The sequence below is a fragment of the Strigops habroptila genome, chromosome Z, assembly GCF_004027225.2.
Source record: "Strigops habroptila isolate Jane chromosome Z, bStrHab1.2.pri, whole genome shotgun sequence".
NCBI lineage: Eukaryota > Metazoa > Chordata > Aves > Psittaciformes > Psittacidae > Strigops > Strigops habroptila.
The window spans coordinates 90,776,059-90,797,083 of NC_044302.2; the positions used below are offsets into that span (position 1 = coordinate 90,776,059).

The 21,025-nt window shown below is 58.0% G+C and overlaps 1 protein-coding gene across 2 annotated transcripts in view; it reads right to left on the bottom strand.

Annotated features, from left to right (window-relative positions):
- Positions 1-214: 214 nt before the first annotated feature.
- The window catches only part of TLN1 (talin 1), a 28,577-nt gene continuing 7,766 nt past the window's right edge, over positions 215-21,025 (bottom strand). For both annotated transcript variants that reach the window (XM_030512700.1, XM_030512701.1), the window contains exons 3-50: positions 20,725-20,822; positions 20,385-20,514; positions 20,009-20,161; positions 19,618-19,760; positions 19,108-19,235; positions 18,342-18,402; positions 17,945-18,049; positions 17,565-17,720; positions 17,233-17,334; positions 16,958-17,034; positions 16,595-16,775; positions 15,912-16,025; positions 15,467-15,575; positions 14,780-14,988; positions 14,600-14,698; positions 12,528-12,695; positions 11,979-12,273; positions 11,711-11,877; positions 11,257-11,385; positions 10,822-10,935; positions 10,544-10,657; positions 10,251-10,385; positions 9,987-10,115; positions 9,791-9,893; positions 9,507-9,715; positions 9,251-9,370; positions 8,887-9,084; positions 8,437-8,576; positions 8,245-8,338; positions 8,010-8,099; positions 7,724-7,846; positions 7,420-7,563; positions 6,949-7,110; positions 6,729-6,869; positions 6,324-6,505; positions 5,887-6,019; positions 5,675-5,776; positions 5,382-5,552; positions 5,086-5,235; positions 4,861-4,962; positions 4,621-4,740; positions 3,782-3,928; positions 2,924-3,090; positions 2,520-2,703; positions 2,175-2,300; positions 1,796-1,912; positions 1,531-1,716; positions 215-1,449 (exon numbers count right to left, since the gene is read on the bottom strand). In XM_030512700.1, coding sequence (XP_030368560.1) covers positions 1,126-1,449; positions 1,531-1,716; positions 1,796-1,912; positions 2,175-2,300; positions 2,520-2,703; positions 2,924-3,090; positions 3,782-3,928; positions 4,621-4,740; positions 4,861-4,962; positions 5,086-5,235; positions 5,382-5,552; positions 5,675-5,776; positions 5,887-6,019; positions 6,324-6,505; positions 6,729-6,869; positions 6,949-7,110; positions 7,420-7,563; positions 7,724-7,846; positions 8,010-8,099; positions 8,245-8,338; positions 8,437-8,576; positions 8,887-9,084; positions 9,251-9,370; positions 9,507-9,715; positions 9,791-9,893; positions 9,987-10,115; positions 10,251-10,385; positions 10,544-10,657; positions 10,822-10,935; positions 11,257-11,385; positions 11,711-11,877; positions 11,979-12,273; positions 12,528-12,695; positions 14,600-14,698; positions 14,780-14,988; positions 15,467-15,575; positions 15,912-16,025; positions 16,595-16,775; positions 16,958-17,034; positions 17,233-17,334; positions 17,565-17,720; positions 17,945-18,049; positions 18,342-18,402; positions 19,108-19,235; positions 19,618-19,760; positions 20,009-20,161; positions 20,385-20,514; positions 20,725-20,822 — 6,851 coding nt within the window. In that variant the 3' untranslated portion in view covers positions 215-1,125. The remainder of the gene's footprint in view (positions 1,450-1,530; positions 1,717-1,795; positions 1,913-2,174; positions 2,301-2,519; positions 2,704-2,923; positions 3,091-3,781; positions 3,929-4,620; positions 4,741-4,860; positions 4,963-5,085; positions 5,236-5,381; positions 5,553-5,674; positions 5,777-5,886; positions 6,020-6,323; positions 6,506-6,728; positions 6,870-6,948; positions 7,111-7,419; positions 7,564-7,723; positions 7,847-8,009; positions 8,100-8,244; positions 8,339-8,436; positions 8,577-8,886; positions 9,085-9,250; positions 9,371-9,506; positions 9,716-9,790; positions 9,894-9,986; positions 10,116-10,250; positions 10,386-10,543; positions 10,658-10,821; positions 10,936-11,256; positions 11,386-11,710; positions 11,878-11,978; positions 12,274-12,527; positions 12,696-14,599; positions 14,699-14,779; positions 14,989-15,466; positions 15,576-15,911; positions 16,026-16,594; positions 16,776-16,957; positions 17,035-17,232; positions 17,335-17,564; positions 17,721-17,944; positions 18,050-18,341; positions 18,403-19,107; positions 19,236-19,617; positions 19,761-20,008; positions 20,162-20,384; positions 20,515-20,724; positions 20,823-21,025) is intronic.

Below are 21,025 nucleotides of genomic sequence, written 5' to 3' on the forward strand. Positions count from 1 at the left end.
CCCAAGTGCTTCGTTCCTCCCCTCACAGACCAGAGGCTGGGGGGGGGTCATGGCTTTAATGTGGACTTGTGTGGGGCCATCCCAGCAAAGTCACTGACCTGCATGTGGCTCAGATGGCTGGTTTGCCCTCATAGTGCATCCAGACTAAATGTCCCACTATTAAGCCTGCTATCTGCTCTGACAACATGTTTAGAACTGCTAAATGGTCTCTGTCTGGAGCTGAAGGCACCATGGAGGCTATGAGCTTACTGAGATGCACCTCCAGTGAACATCTCATGAGATGTACCAGTGTATGAGATTCAAGATATGTATGGATGATATTGCATGCAAGTGGAGGGTTACTCCCAAAATACAGCAGAATATTCTGATCTCAAACACTGCCACACTCTGTCATTAGCCCCATGATCTGTTAACAACAGGTCAGCCTGAGAATTCCTCCTCAGCACTCATGACCTACGTGTGACTAAAGCATCTTCCAGACAGACATTTGATCTATGATAGATGCAGAGGACAGCAAACTCACTGCTGGTTTATCCTCTGCCTAATGGGGCCTTCCCTGCAGGAAACCACAGTCTGAGCTCCACCCCCTTCCATCTGGCAAACCTGAACATCACCAATCCCTTCTAACCACCTCAGTGAAACCTTGCCATGGAGCTGGCTCTCCCCCTGTCTTCATTCTGACCCTGGTTCGAGGGCTGTTGCAGCTGCAGTGACACACAGGCAGGGTCTACGCATCCCTCCAGAGCCCCTGACTGTACCTCTGTGACGCTGCCAAGAATGCAAACCACTGGAAGGACCTCACTGGATCCTTTCTACCGCTTTGCGGTCTTAATTTGCTGCTTGTAAACTACACTTATCTTGCAGGACAGTTAATTAGAGCAGCCATCTGAAGTCCTCGGGAGGACTCCGGCAGACAAAGACCAGATCACAAGGGTGCAGCTGGTGTTCGCAGTCATCACCTCTGCTATCTGCTGCCCATCTCCCCTTCTGCTGCGAGATTAACAAGCTGTTTTCAAGTCTCACTCCCACCACTTTTACTGGAAGCTGCTTCTGTGTTTTGCTTCCGTGTTGTCAAATTTCCAGCCTCCGTCTGCTTAAGGCCGGTTAATCTCCATCTGTTGTTAGTCAAATAACTTTCCTCAGAGCCTGTTCCTCTCTCTGACATCCAGCTCCACGGAAGGGGCTCAGCCATGTGCTGTGCTGGCACAGGCGGAGAAGGGGCCATGCAAAGACCTCGGTGGGAGGAGATGCAGAGCCCAGAGCACCCTGGGGATGTGAGGAGCACCCTGGCATCCATGGGCACCCTCTGCCCACCCTGAGAGTGGGGACAGGGACACTCACCACCAGCACGTGCTCCAGCAGCTCGAGGTATCCATCAGCACATTCCTTGCCAAAGCGCAGTGCCCGCTGCCGCACGTCCCCGCTCACCTCTGGGTGGTAGGCGGCTTCCTGAAATCCGGAGACAGGGAATTCCTCAGTTCACATCCAGCACCATCCCTGCTAGCACCCACAAACCCGCGCTGGACCCACCTTGCAGGCGCGCAGCATATCGGCGATGGCACGGCGGCTCAGGTTGGCCGTGGCGATGACATCCTCCTGCCGACAGGAGTTGCCAGCGGCCACCGCTTTGGCCGTGGCCATCGTGATGCCTTTGGTCATACGGATGAAGTCCTCCGGGGTGGAGACCTTGGCAGGAGGCACCGGGGAGGAGAAGACCTGTGAGGAGAGGGGCGGTGGTGAGGCACAGGGCAGGCGGTGAGTGGGGCAGCAGCCACAGCACTGCTACTGTACTCACTGCCAGCTCCTGGCGTATGTGCTCTATTGTGGCCTCCAGTGCCCGTGTCCCCTTTGTGGCCTCGTCCTCGACAGCCTTCACCGTCTTCAGCAAGGAAGTGACGTTTGTCACCATCACCTATGGAAGGGAAAAGAGGTTAAGCCTCATGCAAGCTCTAGGCTGCTGCTGGCACCTTTACAGTTTGGCCCAAACCAGCACCGTCCCCATACTCCACTCACACAACCTCATCTTGTTCTACCAATGCTTCCTCTGAGTGCTGTGCCCCACAGTTATGTGCCACTTCTTCCCCTCCTGCCCCCAGACGGACAGAGAAGACCCACTGCTCTTTCTCCAGCCCCTGCTGCCCCAGCCCCTCCTTCCCACCCCATCCAGCTCAGACCTTGGCAGAGTTCTTCAGCTGGTAGACAGCAGGATCATCCCCAGCTTTGCCAGCAGCTGCCTTGGTGGCACCGATCAGGTCTCCAAGTGCCTTGGCCACATCCTTCACAGCATTGATCAGAACCACCTGGGGACAGCAAAACCAGGGCAATGGCTTGGCTATGGTTATGCTCAGGCTGGGGGTGGTGGGACCCAGCAGTGGGACCCCAGCTCAGCCAGCACCAGCCAAAGCTCAGCAAACCCTCTCCACAACATGTAGGATCCACCCCAGAGTACCACAGAACACCCTCAACCCCTTCAAGCAAGCTACAAGCAGCCTCTGCTCACCCTACAAACCCCATCTCACCTGAGTCTCTGGGTCTTCAGATCCCAGGCTAGCGGCACCCAGCTTCACCACCTCTGCCAGGCGGGTGATGGTGGACACAGAAGACTGGGCAGCCTGGGCTAGCTTCTCCTGGCTGGCTGTGGCGTTCTGCACCAACACCTTGGTGTCCTCCACCAGTGCCTTGGCTGTCTTCAAGATGCCTTCCCTGGGGAGAAGAAGGGAGTCAGCCCTCTACATGCACACATGGTCCTTGGGGTATAGAGAGACTGTGGACCCTGCCTTTTGGAAGGGAAACAGAGCCAGCATGACCTGGATTTGCAGTTGTCCGTGTGGCTAGTCCACAGCTCATAAAGACAGGAGACCACAGGACAGAGCCTGACTCCCCATCTCTAGCTGAGCAGAGACTGCACAAGGTGCCCGAGTACCTGTGGTCAGCGAAGGTCTCTGAGTTCTCCCGGTTGAGGGTTCCTGCTGTGGCAAACATGATGGTGGTGTCCAGGTCAGCAATGATGCCAGAGACAGCGCTGGCTGCTGTGATGCAGGCTTGTGTCCCACGGTTCCCAGCCTGAAGGGCTGCCAGCACGTGAGATACCTGTGGGGTACAAGGAGGGTGACTTGGGGAGCAGAGTTGCTGCGCACACCTTCTCCAACATCTCCCAGGATAGAGTCACTCCATGCCAAGGAGAGAAATTGGGAATCGTGTGATCTGGACACCCCTTCTCAGCTTCCAGTTATAACTATTGTGTCTGGGGGTTCAGAGGATGCTGGACTCTGGTAGTTTGCAAATGAATAAGATTTGCATGATGGGCACCAGAACATCACAACTCATTTCTTCTTTGGCTGCTAAACTCGATTTCTGTACTTGGGCAAGCACTCATAGGGGATTAAGTTTCCTGATGGAAAGCAATCTTAGAAAGGAAGGAACTGCAGGAGGTCCTGAACATGCAGGCACGTGCCAGGCATTATAACAAGTGTTTGTTTTGCTTTTGTGATTTTGCTTACAAGCGTTGCTGCTCTACCCTTATCAAACACAGCTTTTAAGCCATGTTTTCATCTGTTATTCAGAAGCGTGCTCTTTAGACTGACTGATGGGCCAGGACGCTTTCCAAGATCAATCACACAGCGTGAGCTGCAAGCTTGGCTGGAGATGCAGTAAACACTATGCACAGCAATATAAAGTGTGATTTGGAGAGAACCTCATGTGGCGGCTCCCAGGGCACAAGGCTCAATCCAGCATCCCTCCCACCTCGCCACGCCACCGCCCCTCTCTCCGGACCACTTACCTTCTCGGAAACCTTGCGTGCACTCTCTATCAGCTCCTTCTTGGTGTAGGCATCGCTGGGGCTGCACTGCAGGGCTCCAGCCTTGGTGACCAGGGCGGCACAGCCGTGACCCAGCTCCTGCACCCTGCGCTTGATGTGGGAGCCGATCTGGAGAGGGATGGATGCATGAGAGAGCCAGCAGGAAACTGAGTAGCCTCATACCCATGATACCCGCTGGGGAACACCATCCACCCTCACCCAGCTCCTCTCTCCCAACTGACAGGCTGAGAAAGTTGGGGTTGTTCAAACTGGAGAAGAGATGCTGCGTGGAGACCACAGAGCAGCTTCCAGTGTCTGAAGGGGGCTAAAAGGATGCTGGAGAGGGACTTTCATCAGGGACTGTAGTGATAGGACAAGGGGTGATGGGTTCAAACTTCAACAGGGGAGACTTAGGCTGGATATAAGGAGAAGTTCTTTACTGTGAGAGTGGTGAGGCACTGGAACAGGGTGCCCAAAGAAGTGGTAAATGCTCCACCCCTCGCAGTGTTCAAGGCCAGGTTGGACAGAGCCTTGTGCAACCTGGTCTAGAGGAAGGTGTCCCTGCCCATGGCAGGGGGCTGGAATTGAATGATCTTAAGGTCCTTTCCAGCCCAAACCATTCTGTGATTCTATAATCCTCTCATTCAGGAAGGGGTAAAAGGAAACAAGGTTTTGTTCCACATTTCCATACCACGTTCCAGGGGAGGTGTGAATGCTACCTGCCCCCAGGAGGTTCAAGTGTCCCTGTCCTCTGCTCTCATGCCCCAGCAGACCCCACTCTGCCCCACGGCACGCTCCAGCACTGCCCCCCATGCTCTCACCTCCTCATTCTCAGCAGTGAGGGCAGCTGGCTTGGCCTCTTGTGCCAGCTGCCCATAGTCGTTGGTGAGCTGGTTGGCCAGTGTGCCCAGCTCGTCTGGGTTGGTGGTGGATTTGGTGACCTGCCGATGGAAGAAGAGCAGGAGTTGGAGGGACCCTATGCTGGGACAGGCAAGCAAGGAAGGCTTGCCTTCCTTGTGGCAGGCAGAGCTTTCTGCAGCGACAGCCTTGCTTGTACCCACCATCTCCTGCACAGTCACCGCAATGGCCTTGGCTGTCTTCACCATCGTGGTCTGGTAGTCCACAAAGGTCCCCTCTGGCTCACCCACTGGCCCCTCATCCAGCTGCAAGAGACCATCAGGAGACTCTGGCTCCAGCTCCAGTCCAAAAACCTTGTAGGGTTTGACCTTACCTCTTCCTCTCTCCCACCACCACCCTTGCCCAGTTACCCTTCACGTTCTCCTCACCTGGTTGATGGCCTGGGTGATGGAGTCCACCATGCCCCCCACAACACCTGCAGCGCTGGCTGCCTCATTCAGAGTGGTGGTCAGGTCCTCCACCGCCTCCTTCATCATCTGCACGGCCTCCTCCAGAGCCTCCTGGGTGTGGGCAGCTTGCTGCAAGGACGAACCACAGTGAAAGAAGGTGGGCAGCAGCTCCCATCCCAACAGGGATGCTGCACACACGCTTACCTCCATGTCTAGCCACGCAGCACCCACATATGAAGAGGAGCACGCCACTGACATGTAACCCTCCTGCTCACCTTGGGGTTCCCACCAGCCTCCTTGGCTGTGTACAGCATCTGCAAGGCAGACTCGGCCAGCGTTTTGGTCTGGTCCAGGAGGTTCATCTGCTGCTGGTGGTTGGGTGTTTTGGAGGCAGCACCGATCGCTGCCATGATGAGCGGCTCGAAGTACTGAGCCATCTGGGACACCTAGGGAAGAGCACCATCAGCACCCACACTTCCAGCCCTGGCTATCTTGTGCCTTTCCTCACACCACGAGCTCCTCCACGCACACCAAGCACCTTGTCAGCAGTTCCCCATCCCCGTGTTACCTTGTGCCCCAGCTGAGAGGCCTCAGCCCGTGCTGCGCTGGCCACGGGCTCGATCAGGTTGCTGATCTCCTGCACAGCTGTGATCATCTGGTTGTGCAAAGCCTGTTGCAAAGAGAAGGCGTTGCATGAGGCTGTGGTCACCATGTGCTGATGGGAGCTGGGGGAAGGATGCCAGCCAATGTTACGCTTGTACCAGCGCATCCCTAACCCACCTCCTGGGAGATATCTTCTCGTGGAGCCAGCTGCTGGCTGATGGCAGCGAGGGAGGCCTGGTCCACCTCCCGCATGCATCTGTTCAGGACATCAATGGCCTCATCGCACTCCCGCTGTCCTGGAGCTTTGTCTCTGTGTGACAGATGGATCAGTTCAGCATTGGTAGGTGCTACACTACCCCTTCACCCCCAGCCTCAGCTGGTGCTGGTGAGGGGCAGGACCCCTCTGCCAGGCTTTGGGGCAACCCAGAGTCATAAAGCACAGGCACGCTGATGTGCAAACCCGCCGCTCAGGGCTGGAAGAGCAGCTCCCATGCAGGACAAGAGGAACATCTTCATCTTATCCCTTGCCTCGCCTCATCAGCCAAAGGGGATGATGAGCCAAGACATCCCTAGGGATGCTCGGTCAGAGGCAGCAGGGACAGGGCTCTCCTCACCTCATGTTGGTGATCAGCTTCTTGATGGAGTCTGAGACGGTGCGCGAGTGGCCAGCCAGCACCGACCACTGCGGCGGGTCCTTGGGGTTGACGGCCAGGGAGCGAGCGGTCTGGATGAGGCCAGCAGAGCTCTCCAGCATGGTCTTGGCTGAAGAGACGATGGGCTCCATGGCTCTGCGTCCCTGCACAGGGAGATGATGGGCCAGTGAGGCAAAGGACTGTGCATGGGAAGTTATTCCCTCTCTGACCTGTGATTCTCACGACGGAGCAGCCCCTCAAAGCCCAAGGCTTGCTGCCACCTCCCCATCACACTCCACCAAGCTCAAGGGGAGGCATATTCCCCACTACCCTACAGCAGCCCCCGTCACAGCCAGGCCACATCCTCCCTGCCCCTTGGCATCCCACCTCCGGGCTGATCTGGGCTGGAACAGTGGCAAACTCCGGGTTGGAGGCGAAGGCCGTCAGGTTATCCACAGCCTCAATGAGAGGTGCGGTGGCGGCGCGGCACCGCTCCCGGTTCTCCTCGTTGAACTCGCCATCCAGGGCCTGGAGCGGAGAGACCAGAGCAGTTATCCAACCCCCACCATGCCCCAAACCCCATATCCCCACCATGGGGAGACCTCACCTTGATGGTCTTCACCAGGTTGGCCGTGCTGTTGGCCACCTCTTTGGCCGACTGGACAAACTGGCGCTTGGCCACAGGGTTGGCAGTGCGGGACGAGGCCAGGCGGCACGTGTTGCACAGGGCTGAGGTGTGCTTTGCTACGATGGTGGCTGCTGACAGCACCTACAGGGAAGAGCAGGGTAAGGCAGGACCCACCACAACGCCCCATCCCCACAGCTCTCCCTTCCTGCCAGCCCCATATGGGTATCAGTGACCACAGGGGTCCCTCTTGGGATCTTATAAGGGTTGCCAAGGTCCTGCACGCCCAACTGGACTGTGACTATTGCATCAAAGCTGCCAGCTGGTTCCCAGTACAGCTGATGTGACCCTAGCCATAATCTTGGCCAACTTTTGGGACACAGCTCTTCCAATTACCCTCACACTCCCTTTCATGCAAGAAATGCCCGTAATGGTGCCCCACCTCATACTCACCTGGGACTGGGTGCAGGCAGGGTCCACCAGGTTCTGGCAGGCCATCTGGATGGCTTGGTTAGCTCTGGCAAACTGAGTGGGGTCTACCAAGCCCTGCTGTCCAGCCTGGCTGTTGGGGTCCGAGACCCCCACAAGGTAGGCAGCCTGGGAGCACGAGAGAAACGATGAGAGAGAGCTTACACACAGCAGGGAGGCTCAGAGCGGGTATGGGCTGGTGGGACAGTCCTACAGGGACAGGCTTGGAGGGACTGTGGCAACTATGCACTAGGGGCAATGCCCAGGGCTGGGACTAAGCCTGTCTCACCTGAGCAGCTGCCTCTGTCAGCCCGCAGAGAGCTTTGGAGGCGGCACTGATGGACTCGCCGAACTCGGGCAGTTTGCTGTTCTTGGCGTTCTGGGAGATGCCAGCCATGGACTCGCCCAGCACCTGCAGGAACACACCGGCTGTGGACACCACCTCCTGCTCCCACAGCGCTCCCAGGCTCAGAGCTCACTGTGCTTCACCAACAGGGGTGGAACCACCTTTCCCTTTGCCCCCCGCATCCTTCCCAAACCCTCGCCATCCTTCTCCAAACCTGCTCAGGGCTCACCTTCGAGTTCTCCATGACGCTGTCCAGGCAGTTGAAGTAGGACATGTCATTGACTGTCTGGGTGGGGTTCTCCAACAGCTCCTTCACTGTCTGCAGGGACACAAGTGTCGCGTCCATGCCCTCCGCTTGCACCTCCCCTTGGCTCCCTCCTGCCCCTCGCAGTGGGGCGCAGCTCCCCCCACCCCACCATCGCAGCACCCAGCCATCTCAGCCTCACCGAGATGTGGTTTCTCACCTCCAGCTCCCGCAGGGCATTGTCACACTCCTTCTGGCCCGGCGCCTGCTGGGTGCACATGGTGATCAGCTGGTTAATGCTGTCGGTCACAGCCCTGCAAGCGACAAGGGAGAAAGACCCACGGATCAATGCCGCCCCACCACCGGGCTCCTCTGCTACAGCAAGCAGCTCACACGGAGCAGTTCCTCCTACCGTGCTGCTGCTGCCAGCTGATTCTTGAGGTTGGGTGCTGCAGGGTCGGCGGAGAGCGCCTTTGCAGCCAGCAGTAGCTTGCTGGAGGACATGGAGATGCTCTTCAGGTTTGACACCACCTGCGCCTGGTCTTCTTTATTCTGCAAGGAGCCAAGAAGAGTTACCTGCAGCACGTTTCCAAGCTCCACACCCTGGATCTGCTTTGGTGGTTTTCAAGCTGAGCCAGTTCCCTTCATCTAACTCGTCCGCCAACAGTGGCAACACTCACTGAACCAACCCAAGCCACTTTCCCCCTGCTGCTGTGGTTTCGCACGGCTCCAGGCCCCATCTCATCAGCTGCATTGGCCACAACCACCCTAACCACCCCTGCCCAGCCACCCTGCCTGTGGTCAGCCACCCTCTCGAGCATCCCAAACCACCCAGGATCACCCAAGGGACACTCGGTCTCACCGGGGACTGGCTGGCCATCTCCACCCCTGCCTGCAGGAACTCATTGAAGTCCTGTCCAAATTTGCCAGAGGACCTGGCCAGGTCTTGCGAGGTGCCACGCGACGCCTGCACCAGCTCGTTGGCGGACTGGTTGAGCCCTGCAGCTGCCTGGTTCAACTGGCTCTGCGCCTCCTGGAAGCTCTTGGTGCTGGGAGGGAACTGGAGGCAGAGAGACCAGTTAGGAGAGGCAGCAAGGAGGATGGAGATGGAGGATGAAGGGCTGGTACATGCCTGGGGGATACGCTACAGAGGAAGCTGGTGCAGACAGACCAGCTCACATGCCTACAAAGCTTCCCTCATCCCCTCCTGCCCCGGCTCAGCTCACCGAATCCGCAAGCAGTCTCTTGCTGGCCTCTCCCACCATGCGGATGGCAGCGTCCACGTCTCGCTGCCCTGGCAAGCAGTTAACACAGCGGCTCAGGGCCTGCGACACAGCTTTGGCCACCTGCAGAGAAGCAAAGAGCGGTCACCATTCCCTGGCCAGCCTCGTGCCCTTCCCAGCGGATGGTAGGGCACACCAAGGTACCCATTCTCCCCATCTTTGGTGCCCATTCTCCCCCCTGGGGTACCCATTCTCCCACCTGGGCCAGGCGCTGCTGGCTCTCTGGGTCTCCAGGCTTGCCCACGGCTTTCCGCGCCTCCTCGATGAGGTTGTTGGCTTTGTCCATCACGTCGCTGGCACACTCCAGCATGGCATTCTGTGCCTGCGGGTCGGCGGTGTTGGCCGCCACACCACGGGCAGCCTGGCTGAGTGAGCGCAGGGCCTGGGCCACCTCCCGGGCAGCGATGCCTGGGGAGATGGGGAGGTCAGTGGCTGCTGGCACGGCACCCTGCCCTCTCCCAGCCCTGGCGCTGAGGTTGGTACCTGTGTAGTTCTCATTGCCCTGGGCCACCTCTCCCAGGAGGTGAGCGATGGCAGAGCTGACGGCTTTCGTGCTGTTCCCCAGGTCCTGGGCACACTTCTCCATCTGCAGGGGGATGAGTGGGGACATGGTGGTGGGCTGCACCTTCTGGTGGCTCCCCTGCTCCAGCACCCACCTTGCACCACCCCATGCACTCACCGTCTCTCCTGGCAGAGGTTTGAGCTTGCCGTCACGGGCAGCCGCCTTGGCTTCCTGCAAGTCCCTCTCCAGGCTCTGCACCAGACCCAGCGCAGAGTCTATCTCCAGGGGTCCACACGCCTCCTGAGCCTGCGATGGGGGAGAAGGGAAAGTGAGTGAGGCGACCCCTGAGCCCACCCATGATCTGCTGCTGGGCTGTCTCCATGTTCCCCCCTACTCTCCACAGGCCAGGGTCCTGCTGCAGGATGGGACCCAGCCTCTCACCTTCTGAGCAGCCGTGCGGAGTTCAGCCAGAGCTGCGGCCAGGTTCTTGGCACACTGGCTGAGCTGCATCGCGGAGGCTTGGTCTGTGATGGTAGGAACAGTGGCCTTGGCTGCAGCTACCATCTTCCCACCAGGCTGCCAGGGCAAAGGAAAAAGCAGTGAGAAGGGGATGAAAACGCAGCATCTCTTTGCTGCCCATGTGCAGCAGGTTTCACAGTATCTTGGGAGGGCCAGGCATGGCAGGAAAGCTGTAACAGCAGAGCCATGCAGGAGGCTCTGGGCAGCACGGGTACCTGGAGGAAGTTCTGGCTGGCAGCAATGAGAGCCAGCTGAGCACTGGGGCTGTCCGGCTGGGACTGGCTTCCTCGAACACCCTGCACCAGCATCGGGATCTGCTCTGCCACCACCTGCCAGAGAAGAACATCAGTGCAGAGGCCGGGAGGAGATGGATCAGCTCCTAGGGGAGCTCCATGAGGACCCCAAGGTCCTGCCTGCCCACTGTGTTCGAGCAGGAAGCCCCAGCGTGGCTGATGGGAGAAGGGAGACGCCAGGATCAGGCCCAGGCCCTTACCTTGCAGCTCTGCACCAGCTGCTGCTGTGCAGCGGGGTTCTTGTTGGATGAGGCAGCGTGCTGTGCTGCAGCAATGGTCTGGGTGGCAGAGGCAGCTGCTTGCTTGGCTGCGTGCTGGCAGAGGGAGACAAGGGTTAGCACTGGTCACCAGCACTGGGCACCACCAGGTCACCAGGACAGCCTGCCCCGAGCCCCCCACCATGCACTGGGGCCCACCAGAACACCCCCAGCACCCTCAACACCCAGCATCCTAAAGCAACATGGTGCACACATGGGAAGGGAGCAGTGGGGAGGTCTCTGAGGGATGCAGCAGGGATGCCGTACATGAAAAGGACTTTATCCCTCTGGAAAGCGCAGGGATGCGGGGCTCCTGGTCAGCTCTCACTCGCTGACCGTGCCTGCTTGCCCTCCAAGGCGCCTTGCCCAGTGTCTCACCTCCAGTTTGTGCACCAGCTTCTTCTTGATGGCGTTCTGGGCTGCGGCGTTGGTGGCCATGCGGAGCCCCTCTGCGGCCTCGCGCAGCCGCTGCTGCTGCTCCTCACTGTCCGGGTGGGCTGCAGCTCCCTGCGGAAAGCAGGAAACGCATCACACCTCGCAGGGACCTCAGGGTCCTTCTGTGCCCTGGCCTGATGTTGGGGAGTACCCCACAAAGCAGCCTGGCTGCTTACCAATGCCCAAAGCCTCTCCACGAGAGAGCAGCTGCTCTGCTCCCACCCACAGCTCCAGGAGGAGCCCCACTCCATCGCACAGGTCCCTAGCCCAATGCAGGACCTTGCTCTGAGAGCCATTTCCTAACCAGGGGCTGCTCTGCCTTCCCCAGCACTGAGCAGATGTAATCAGATGGGGCTGGGGACCAAAGCCAGCATTCCTCCCATCCCACACCACTGACCTTCGCAGCCTCCACCATCTTGGCAGTGGCATCGGCCAGGATCTTGGCCGCGCTCAGCAGCTTGCGTGAGTTCTCAAGGTCTGTCTCTCCTTCTGCATCAGCTTTGATAGCATTGACAAGGTCGGAAGTGGCCTGGGCCAGAATACGAGCCTGACGCACCATTTCCCCTGGGACAGGAAGGAAGGGTGGCCCCGTTAGCAAGTCCCACAGGCTCCCTGATACCTCCCCGTCCACCACGCTCTACTCTGAGTACAATCAGGGCTCTCACCAGCATCACCCATGGAGCTGAATATGTTCTCGGTGACGTTGAGGATGGTGTCGGTGGCTTGGTCGTAGCGCCCGATGGGCTGCCCACCCAAGGCGTGCTGCTTGATGTGCTGCAGCAGGTCATTCAGGGCCTGGGTGACGGCCGTGGCTGCCACCCCAACCTGCTTCAGCAGCTGGTCATCGCTGGTGGCCGCCTTGGATGCCTCCACACAGCCCTCTGCTGACTTGGCCACCAACTTGCCAGCCTCGATCAGCTGCTCCTGGCACACTGGTGAGCTGATTGTGGGAGCCACTACCTGGAGGGGAGGAGAGAGCAAGAGTGGTGGGCTCCCTGTAGGAGCTGTGCAGGGATAGATGTCCCCAGCTTCTGCTCCGCTAAAGAGATGCAGCGCTTGGGCACGGTGACAAGGACCACAACCCAAAGTGTGCCAGACCCCTAATGTCCCACCTTAAGAAGTGTGGTTCTAGCACACCTATCTGCACCTTCAGAGCTGCCACCACCCTGGTGAAGCAGCCACACCGAAGCAGGGGTTAAAGCCTTGCTGCTTACCTTGGTGCAGGCCACGAGCTGGGAGGTGGAGAGGGCACACTGGGTGGCAGCAGCGATCACCTGCGTCTGCAGCGCCGCGTCCTCCGTCTTCTGAGCCACGTTCTTGGCTTTGAGCACCAGCGCGGCCGCGGCGCTGGCCACTGCCTTTGCCAGCTGCATGAGCATGTCCTGTGGGGAACGGAGAGGGTCAGCACAGGAGCTACTACAGCGAGAGCAATGGCAGCTGCCCGCAGGGCGCTCATGAAATATTCAGGTGGGAAACATGAGCTCTTGGGGGCCTTTCATCCACTCGGTCCCAGCATCGTCACCACGGATCGCTTGGGGTGGCTGGCAACACCTTGATCCCATCTCTAGTGAGTGCTACAGCCGGTGGTGAGGCTGTAACCTGGCCTGGAGCTGCAGCCTGCAGCACAGCACTGCCATGAACGTCACCCAGAACAGCACAGGCAACGCTCAGCACCACCCCAGCTCCTGTGACCTGCTTATTGCCTAGGCAACAAGTGCTGCAAGTCCCTGATGGTACCACAGCAACAAGCTCTGCAAGGCACCACCCGCACTGCCGAGCTTTACATGGAGGGATGCGAAGCCAAACAATTACAAACCCCTCCTGCCAAACGGCAGGCACAAGCTGCCGTGGCACAAGCCATACTAGGGGCATCTGCCTGCCCACAGGCTCATCCCATCAGCAGGGGATCAGCAGGAGATGCAGCCTCTGGTCGCCTACACTGCAGGCTTGCCAGCTGTTTTCTAGCTCCTTAGCAACAGGTTACATCTCTACAGTCTTTGCTGGGGCTAAAGGAGAGGTATGACACATCATCCAGCCTCCTCACGCCCAGGGCAGCAGGGAAGGCATGGGGCTACCCTGCCAGCATGCAACAGGCAGCGACCAGTGCAAGGCAAACTGCTTTCCTGCAGGGCATCAGACATGACTGCACGCCAGGATTAGCTCCTGTGGCATGCTGCCGGTGAAAACTGGCAGCAACAGCACCAGACAGCAAGCGCCTGGGGCAAAGACCTTGGTACAGAGGGCAGAGCTCACTGCCTGCTGTGCCTGCGACCCTCCTGCCGTGTGTGTGCTCACAGCGGGCAGCCCCACTAAGGACAGCTAAGCCTCCAGCCACCAAATCAGAAGTGTCAGAGCATCCCCTCACCTCCTGCAAGCCAAGACTATTCCCACTGCAATCCACCACCTTTCCAGACAGGAGCAGAGAGCAGACAGTGCATGCAACCATCTCCAGAGTCCCCAGACTACTGCATCAGAGCCCAAGGAGGGAAGTAGATACACTCGGGTCTGGCAGCTCCGATGCAGAGCATCCCACTGCGTGTGTGCAAATTGTCTTACAGGTCCTAAACCTGCCACATGGGGATGCCCCTGTGCTGGCACTGATGCCTGGCTGAGCGTGGCTTCCTCCCCTGCTGTTGTCTTTTCTGTTCCCTTTGTCTAAATGTCAAGGCTTTCCTGTTTATTCTGAGGTCGCCGTGAACAGAAACACCTTGTTTCTGGGGGCTATTTTGGTCTGTGCTATGGCTGGATCCTCCTACCCAGCACAGTGTGCTATCTCGCTTATGCTGGAAGGAGCCGTTGCAGGAAAGCAAGCCAGATGGAAGCCAAAATAAACCACCCCATGATGCTGCAGCCACCCTGGGTGGCAGACAGGCAGCTCTCACAGGCAGGAGCAGTGGGGTCCCAGGCAAGTGCTCACACAGTGATGACCCGAGTGCATGGACTTCTGAGAGCCAACCACCAGAAAAGCAGGTTTTTGACAAGAGCCCTTCTCCAAAGAGTTCAGCTGATAGTCCTCAGAGGAGCACCCCTCGCACGGGAGAGGGCAGGGACCACCACACCGTGCCTACAGCCCCCTTTTTACCGTCTTTGGGTCAGAGGCAGGCAGGATCCAAGCACGTCGGCTTTCTGGGATCTACATGGGAATCCATAAGATAAGAGGTGTTACCACTGCGGCTGTAGGGACAGAGATGGGCAACGGCCTGTCCCCTCCCTCATCAAGTCCAGAGGCCAGGTCCTGCGCAAAGGCTGATGGTTTTAGGGAGCAAGAGTCCTCGACTGCACTAACCTGGAACCGGGGGTCGGTGTCGCTCTCCCCGATCTGCTGCAGCAGCTCCCCACTGGTCTGGCCCACCAGGCCAGCAGCCTGCAGGAGATTCTGGCGAGGCTGCAAGGAACGAGCCAAGATCAACACCGGGTTCGAGAGCAAGCACAAAAACTTCTCCTGATGGCTCCTCCTGCCCCTCACCTCAGCGCTGGCAGGCTGTGCTGTTTTCAGCAGGTCCGAGACAGCACTCGCCAGGTTCTTGGCTGCCTGCAGAAGCTGACGGCCGTTCCCTCCTTCATCTTCCATCAGTGCAGCCAGCAGCTTCACGCCCTTGGACATCTCCGTCAGGTTGGAAGAGATGGTGGTGACAGCACAGCCCACAGCGGTGTAGTCCGTGTCCGCTGGATCCCCTGCATAGGAGGAGAGGTGTCAAGATGCGATGCACTTCAAGTGATGCTCCAAGAGCATCCCTGTGCCTGTCACTGAGGTGGTTCTCTTTCCTGGGAGCATGGGAGGAGACCCTCTGGCTCCTAAGCCTGCAGCAGCTGGTTGGAGCAGGGGAGCATGGGGAAAGAGAGCTGCACTATGCAGTCGCTGTGCCCAGAGCTATGGCAGGGACTGGACAACACGCTCCTCATCCAGAGGATGGAAGGCCAGCCTAAGACTGGGAGGAAGGACTGGACAGGTAAGGATCTAAACCCAGGGTGAGCTGCAGGGGCATGACCAGCTCTACAGGCACATTAGCAGCAGTCAGGGATGATTTAGCTCTAGATGGGGAAGACTGGCTCATCCAGCCTCTGATGCAGGGCAGGAGTTGTGACCTTCAGCCAGACAAGAGACACTAAGCCTTGTCCAGAATGGAGCATCCCTCTTCAACCCTCCACATACCTGCCGTGAGGTTGACCACTGAGGCTGTGCCGGCAGTGATAGCATCCACTTGGGAGTGGATCTCATGCTTTGACTCATCCATCTTGTTTTTGCGCCAAGCTTTGGATGCCTGAAATGGGGAGAACAGGGTCAGGAGATGGTGGTGGAGGTGGTGGGTAGCTGCACTCATGCTCACACAGAGAGATGCAGGAAAGAGGAGACAGGGAGGATGGAACAAAGAGCTGTGTCCACCCCAAACTCCCCACCCATCCTGATGAAGCAACACGACCAAGCGTCCCCTCCACTCCTGCACCCACAGTGGGATACAACAAGGTCTCTGCAGGCAGCAGATCTTCCCAGGAGCTGCTTACACCTCTCCTGGGAATACAACCAGCTTCACCCAGCCCAGCCAACAACCTCCAGCAAGGCCCCCCCTCCTTCCACAGTGCCTTCACCCGACACTCACAGCATCCTGCCCGAGGGGTGGCAAGGTCTCAAAGTCATCCAGCGTGGCCTGGGCTGCATGCACAGCCTGCATGCTGGAGTTGATGGTGCCGGTCAGGGCTTGCTGGGCTGAAGTCTGCAACACAGGGACAGATGGAGATACCCTTGGAGGCTTGAAATCTAGGCTTAAATATTTGTCTCATACACCCTCCCCGCAACGTGGCGTAAAGTGCTGTTGGTGACAGTGCTCTAGGTAGGCATGTCCACAAAGTGGGGTGCATCTAGCAAAAAAGGGGTCTCCCCTCTGCACCTCCCACTGGGAAATGCCCAGTCCCACTGTGGGTATAAGCAAGTCACAGTTAACCAGCTCTTGGGGAGTGGGGAGCAGATGCAAGGGGACCCCATAAGGCTTTTACAGCAAGCCCCACAGCAGGCTGAGTGGGAACAAAGTACACAGCCTCCTCATGGCCTTTTCCAAGTGGTTTTCCAGCTGCAAAGGGCATGGGGGACAACCAAGGCAGGCAGAGGGCCATGCTGCAAACCACAGCATTGGTGGGGCTGGCCAGGCATAGCAGCTTGGGGCAGCTCAACCTGGAGGAGAGGCTGCAGCCAGGGTGCTGTAGCTCGTGGATCCCAACGGATGGGTCTACACAAGCCTGATGGGCACCTTTTTGGGTCTATGTGGGCACAGGGTGAAGAGCTTACCAGGGGAGGCATGTGCCCTCGGTGCATTTGGCCACTGGTGATCTGCAGCTGAGGCTGGGGCATTGTGCCCACCTGGAAGTTCTCAGGCCCTCCAGCCCCTGTGCGCATGATGGCTGGCAGGGCCACTGCGCCCAGCTCTGCCTTGCCTACACGGTTAAACTGCTGCTGCAAGACGGTCAACCTGAAACAGGGAGAAGTACCAGGTGAAGGGATGCTCATGGCCCCAGCACCGGGCTCTGTGGGAGTGCTGCACTGAAGGAGTGGCAGCTCTTCCTCCAGACGTGCTGTGCTGCAAAAGCTGGGCTGGAGCCTGCCCTCCATTCAACTTCTGTTTGGCAGCTAACTTGCTGCTGGAGAACTTACTTCTTTGGAGACACGGTGTCTTCCAGCATGGGGGACTCCTCATCTCCCTCCAGTCCAAAGTGGTCTTTGCTCTTCTTCTGCAGAGAGAAGGAGAATATGTGTCAGCCAGCACATGCTTCCCAGCCCTCCCCTCCTCCTGCAGCCAACCGCCATCCCACCATCCCTGACCCATCTCCAGCTCTCCATGTTGCCAGCTGGAGGCAGCTGGAAGGGACACCCTGCATCCCTCTCTGGAGAGGAGCCGGTTATCACTGCCCTTCCCAGCACAGCCTCACCTTTTTGAGGATGATATCGATGTAGCCAGCGATCAGCTGTGCGATCTGCTCCCCCTCCGTGGTCTGCACCGAGTAGTAACCATCCTGGTAATCCCCAAAATCCTGTAACAGCAGGGCACAGGGTAGCACTGTGGCATTGGTGGCCACTCTGAGCCCCTCTGGTATGCACTAAGCGCCCAAGCGCCCGCCTCCAAAACAACAGGAGAGGCACCAGAGGAGGGCAAGGCTGTCGCCGCTGTGGGGCAATACCCAAGAGAGGGGCTGGTGTGAGAGCAGCCCCCCATGGGAGCACCACTGGGGTTGGAAGGAGGAGGACCAGGGCTGGTCCCTACCAGGGTGAAGCTCTTGGGCGATGCTGCCCAACGCTTGATGTTGGTCAGGTTCCACTCCTGAATCACTTCCTTGGTCTTCTCGTCTACACGCATCACACACTCCTTAGTGATCCCCAGCAGCCGCGGCACCAGCTTGTTCTTCCCCTTCATCTTCTCCTGTGGGCCACAATAGAAGGGTTATTGCAGAAACATCCAGGCACAGACCCCTGCTAGCCACAGAAGTCTGCTGTGGCTACCAAAACACCATGAGCCCCACTTTCTGCTCGTGATATAGGGCTTGAAAATGAGAAAAAGCATGCACCAAGGAATGGGAAGGCAATGCACAGGGAAAGGCATGAATAAGGAGAGTAGAACAGTGGAGACAGAGGCTGCAGCTTTACCTTAACCAAGAAGAAGGAGACTCCATAGGTCTTAAGGGAACGGGCAAGTTTTACATAGCGAACTTTGGCTTCAATCTCGCTCATGTTCCCGCAGTTCTTGTGGGCCTGCAACAGCAAAGACAGAACATCACGCTAGCTCCACAGCCCCCTGGCTGTGCCACCATCACTGTCACAGCCCTTCCAGGCTCTCCCCACCGCAACAATGTCCCCTAACCCTGCTACAGCATCCCTCTGATGCCTGGGACCACAGGAGCTGCCTTGTCTGATTCACCTACAGCTTCTGCTCCCGTTTCTCACCCACCAAGCTGCTATGTGTTGCCTCCAAAGACAACAGCAGCCTCAACCTTTGCTATGGAGGAACAAGAAGGCCAGGTCTCAACATGCCCCCTGCACGTACCATGAAGATCTTGCGTTCCCCTTTCTGCTTGATGTACTCCTTGGGCAGGAAATCCTTGAGTCTGCCAAGAGACACCCAAGCCAGCTGTTAGCAGCAGAGCCCAAAGCCAGCATTTGTCTTCAACTACAAAGAGGCCAAACCCAGAGTCTCGGATGAACCTCTGCCAGGGCACGGGCTGGGAGATTTTGGGAGCAGAAAGGATGTGGGAGAGGTTGCTGCAGTAATGAAAGCTGCCCCAGTGCACGGTGGAGGGGCTGAGGATGCAGCCCATCGTGTGGCATTAGGGGAGGGCATATGATGGGCTGGCATCCCCCCATTAGAGCTGGCTGCATGTCCTGGCCAGCAGCAGCAGGACGGGGGGCTGGCACCCCTTGCAGGGAGGAGAGAGGTCACACCAGAGGCAACCAGAGCCCCATGTGCTGGCACAGTGTTGGGACTGTAGCGACAGGACAAGAGGTAATGGGTTAAACTGAAACGGGGAAGTTCAGGTTGGATATAAGGAAGGTGGTCTTTACTGTGAGGGTGGTGAGGCACTGGAACAGGCTGCCCAAAGAAGTGGTGAATGCTCCATTGCTGTCAGTGCTCAAGGCCAGGTTGGGCAGAGCCTTGGGCGACATGGTCTAGAGTGAGGCATCCCTGCCCATGGCAGGGGGTTGGAACTAGATGATCTTAAGGTCCTTTCCAACCCAAACCATTCTATGATCCTATGATTCTAAGCTGCTTCAACCACCCCAAGACAACCCCAGGGCCTCCTGGGGACACTCACTCCAGGAAGCCTGGCTTGTGCTTCTGCTCATTGTGCGGCCCAAACTGGATCTGGCACTGGTAGCCGGCAAACTCACAGGCTTTGTCGAAGGAGACAGGGTGGGAACCGTTCAGGATGTCATCGCGAGCCTGTGTGAGAAGAGAGGACACTGCTGTGGGCTGGGCAGCCCCGCCACCGCTCCCCTCCACAACAAGCAGGACCTGTTTTCCAGGCTTAAAAGAAGCGGCCCTAAAAGAAAGGATCTAGGACCAGGCTGCCCCCACAGGGACCATCACTAAGCCTGGAGAACAGGAAAAGAGAGAGGAACAGCAGCAGGACTTCAGGTGATTCCTATCAGACAGAGGAGATATGAAATCCCTTGGGAAGCTCTGGAGTACACAGAGGGCAGGGTGGCAGCTGACACAGTTGGCTCTTACCCAGGAGATAACTGGGCATCCTGAAGTTCCCTCCCTCTATAGTGGCTCCTGGCCAAAGCCCTCAGCCAGGCAGCAGAGCTCCAGGGAGCTGTACCTGCACGTAGAGCAGGTTGAGCTGCACAGGATCTCTGGAGTCCACATTCTGGTCAGAGTAGAAGAACTTGCGCCGCAGCAGCAGCGTTTCATTGTCATCGATGCCTTGCTCGCGCAGGGTCCGGCCGTGGTCCAGCCAATTCACTGCAGGAAAGGACAGAGCATGAGTGAGGACAGGGCCAACCCCAGCCCCAGGGCTGCTCATGCAGGGTGAGAAACCAACATCTCTGTGATGCACCCCATTTCTCACCCTCTGCCCTGGGCCTCCGGGCAGGAGACACTCCAGGGAGTGTGGGACATGTTTCCTCATCACACTCCTCTCCACTCCCCTATAGAGGCTCCTCCCCTGGCGAGGGTCCCTGCTCCCCTTCCCAGCACACGCAGGCACCTACACTCGTCATCTGTATGCAGCTTCTGCTTGAGCTTCTCCATCTTCTTCTCATCTCGCAGCAGGGTCTTGTCCTTCTTGAGGGTGCCAGTAACCTCCTCCTTCTTCTCTTCCATAATCTCCCGAACAAGCGAGTACTCATCGTAGTTGGTGATGCCTGCAGGAGAGCAGAGGACCAAGCTCAACATGACTTTGCTGCCAAATATAGAGCCTGAAGCAACGCAGGGGGGCAGAGCAGTGTCCCCTCCCCAGCATCACACACCCCTCATCCCCATTGCCAGACCATCTCCATAAGGCTGCTGCTGCTCCCTCCGTAGCCCCATCCAACACTGCAATCTCTCCCCACCTCCCTTTCCCCTGTTGCTGCCCGCTCCTCTCACCGATCCGGGCACAGATTGTCATGAGCATGTCTGTGACAGTTTTGGAGTCGTCCACCATCACTGTTTTCACTGTCCCATCCAGCATGCGGATCTTCAGGGGCCGCTGCTTCTTCTTGTACTCCATAGTATCCTGTGGGCACAGCGGAGCACAGCTTCCAGCAGCGGCACCGGCACAGGGCACCCACATCCCACCAACAGCTCCCATCTCCCTGGTGCAATTGTGGGGTGCTGCAGGGCACGATGCAAGGCAACAAGGCAGGCACCCACACCAGCTCCACACTCAGGGCACATCTGGAGCCAAAGCACGTACCAGCTGGAAGGATGTGGGATGGATGCTTACCCCATTGCGAAGCATGTAGTAGTCCAGAGCCTTCCCTGCCTCCAGCCAGATCCCTTTCTTTGGGTCTTCATCCGAGAGGAACAGCCCAAAATCGTTGGCTGAAAAACAGGTAAAGGCTCTGCCAGGGTAATCCTGAGCAGGACAGGGCCAGCAACATCATGGAATGGTTTGGGTTGGAAGAGACCTTAAAACTCATCCAGTTCCAAGCCCCTGCCATGGGCAGGGACACCTTCCACTAGAGCAGGTTGCTCCAAGCCCTGTCCAACCTAGTCTTGAACACTGCCGGGGATGTGCAGTAGTG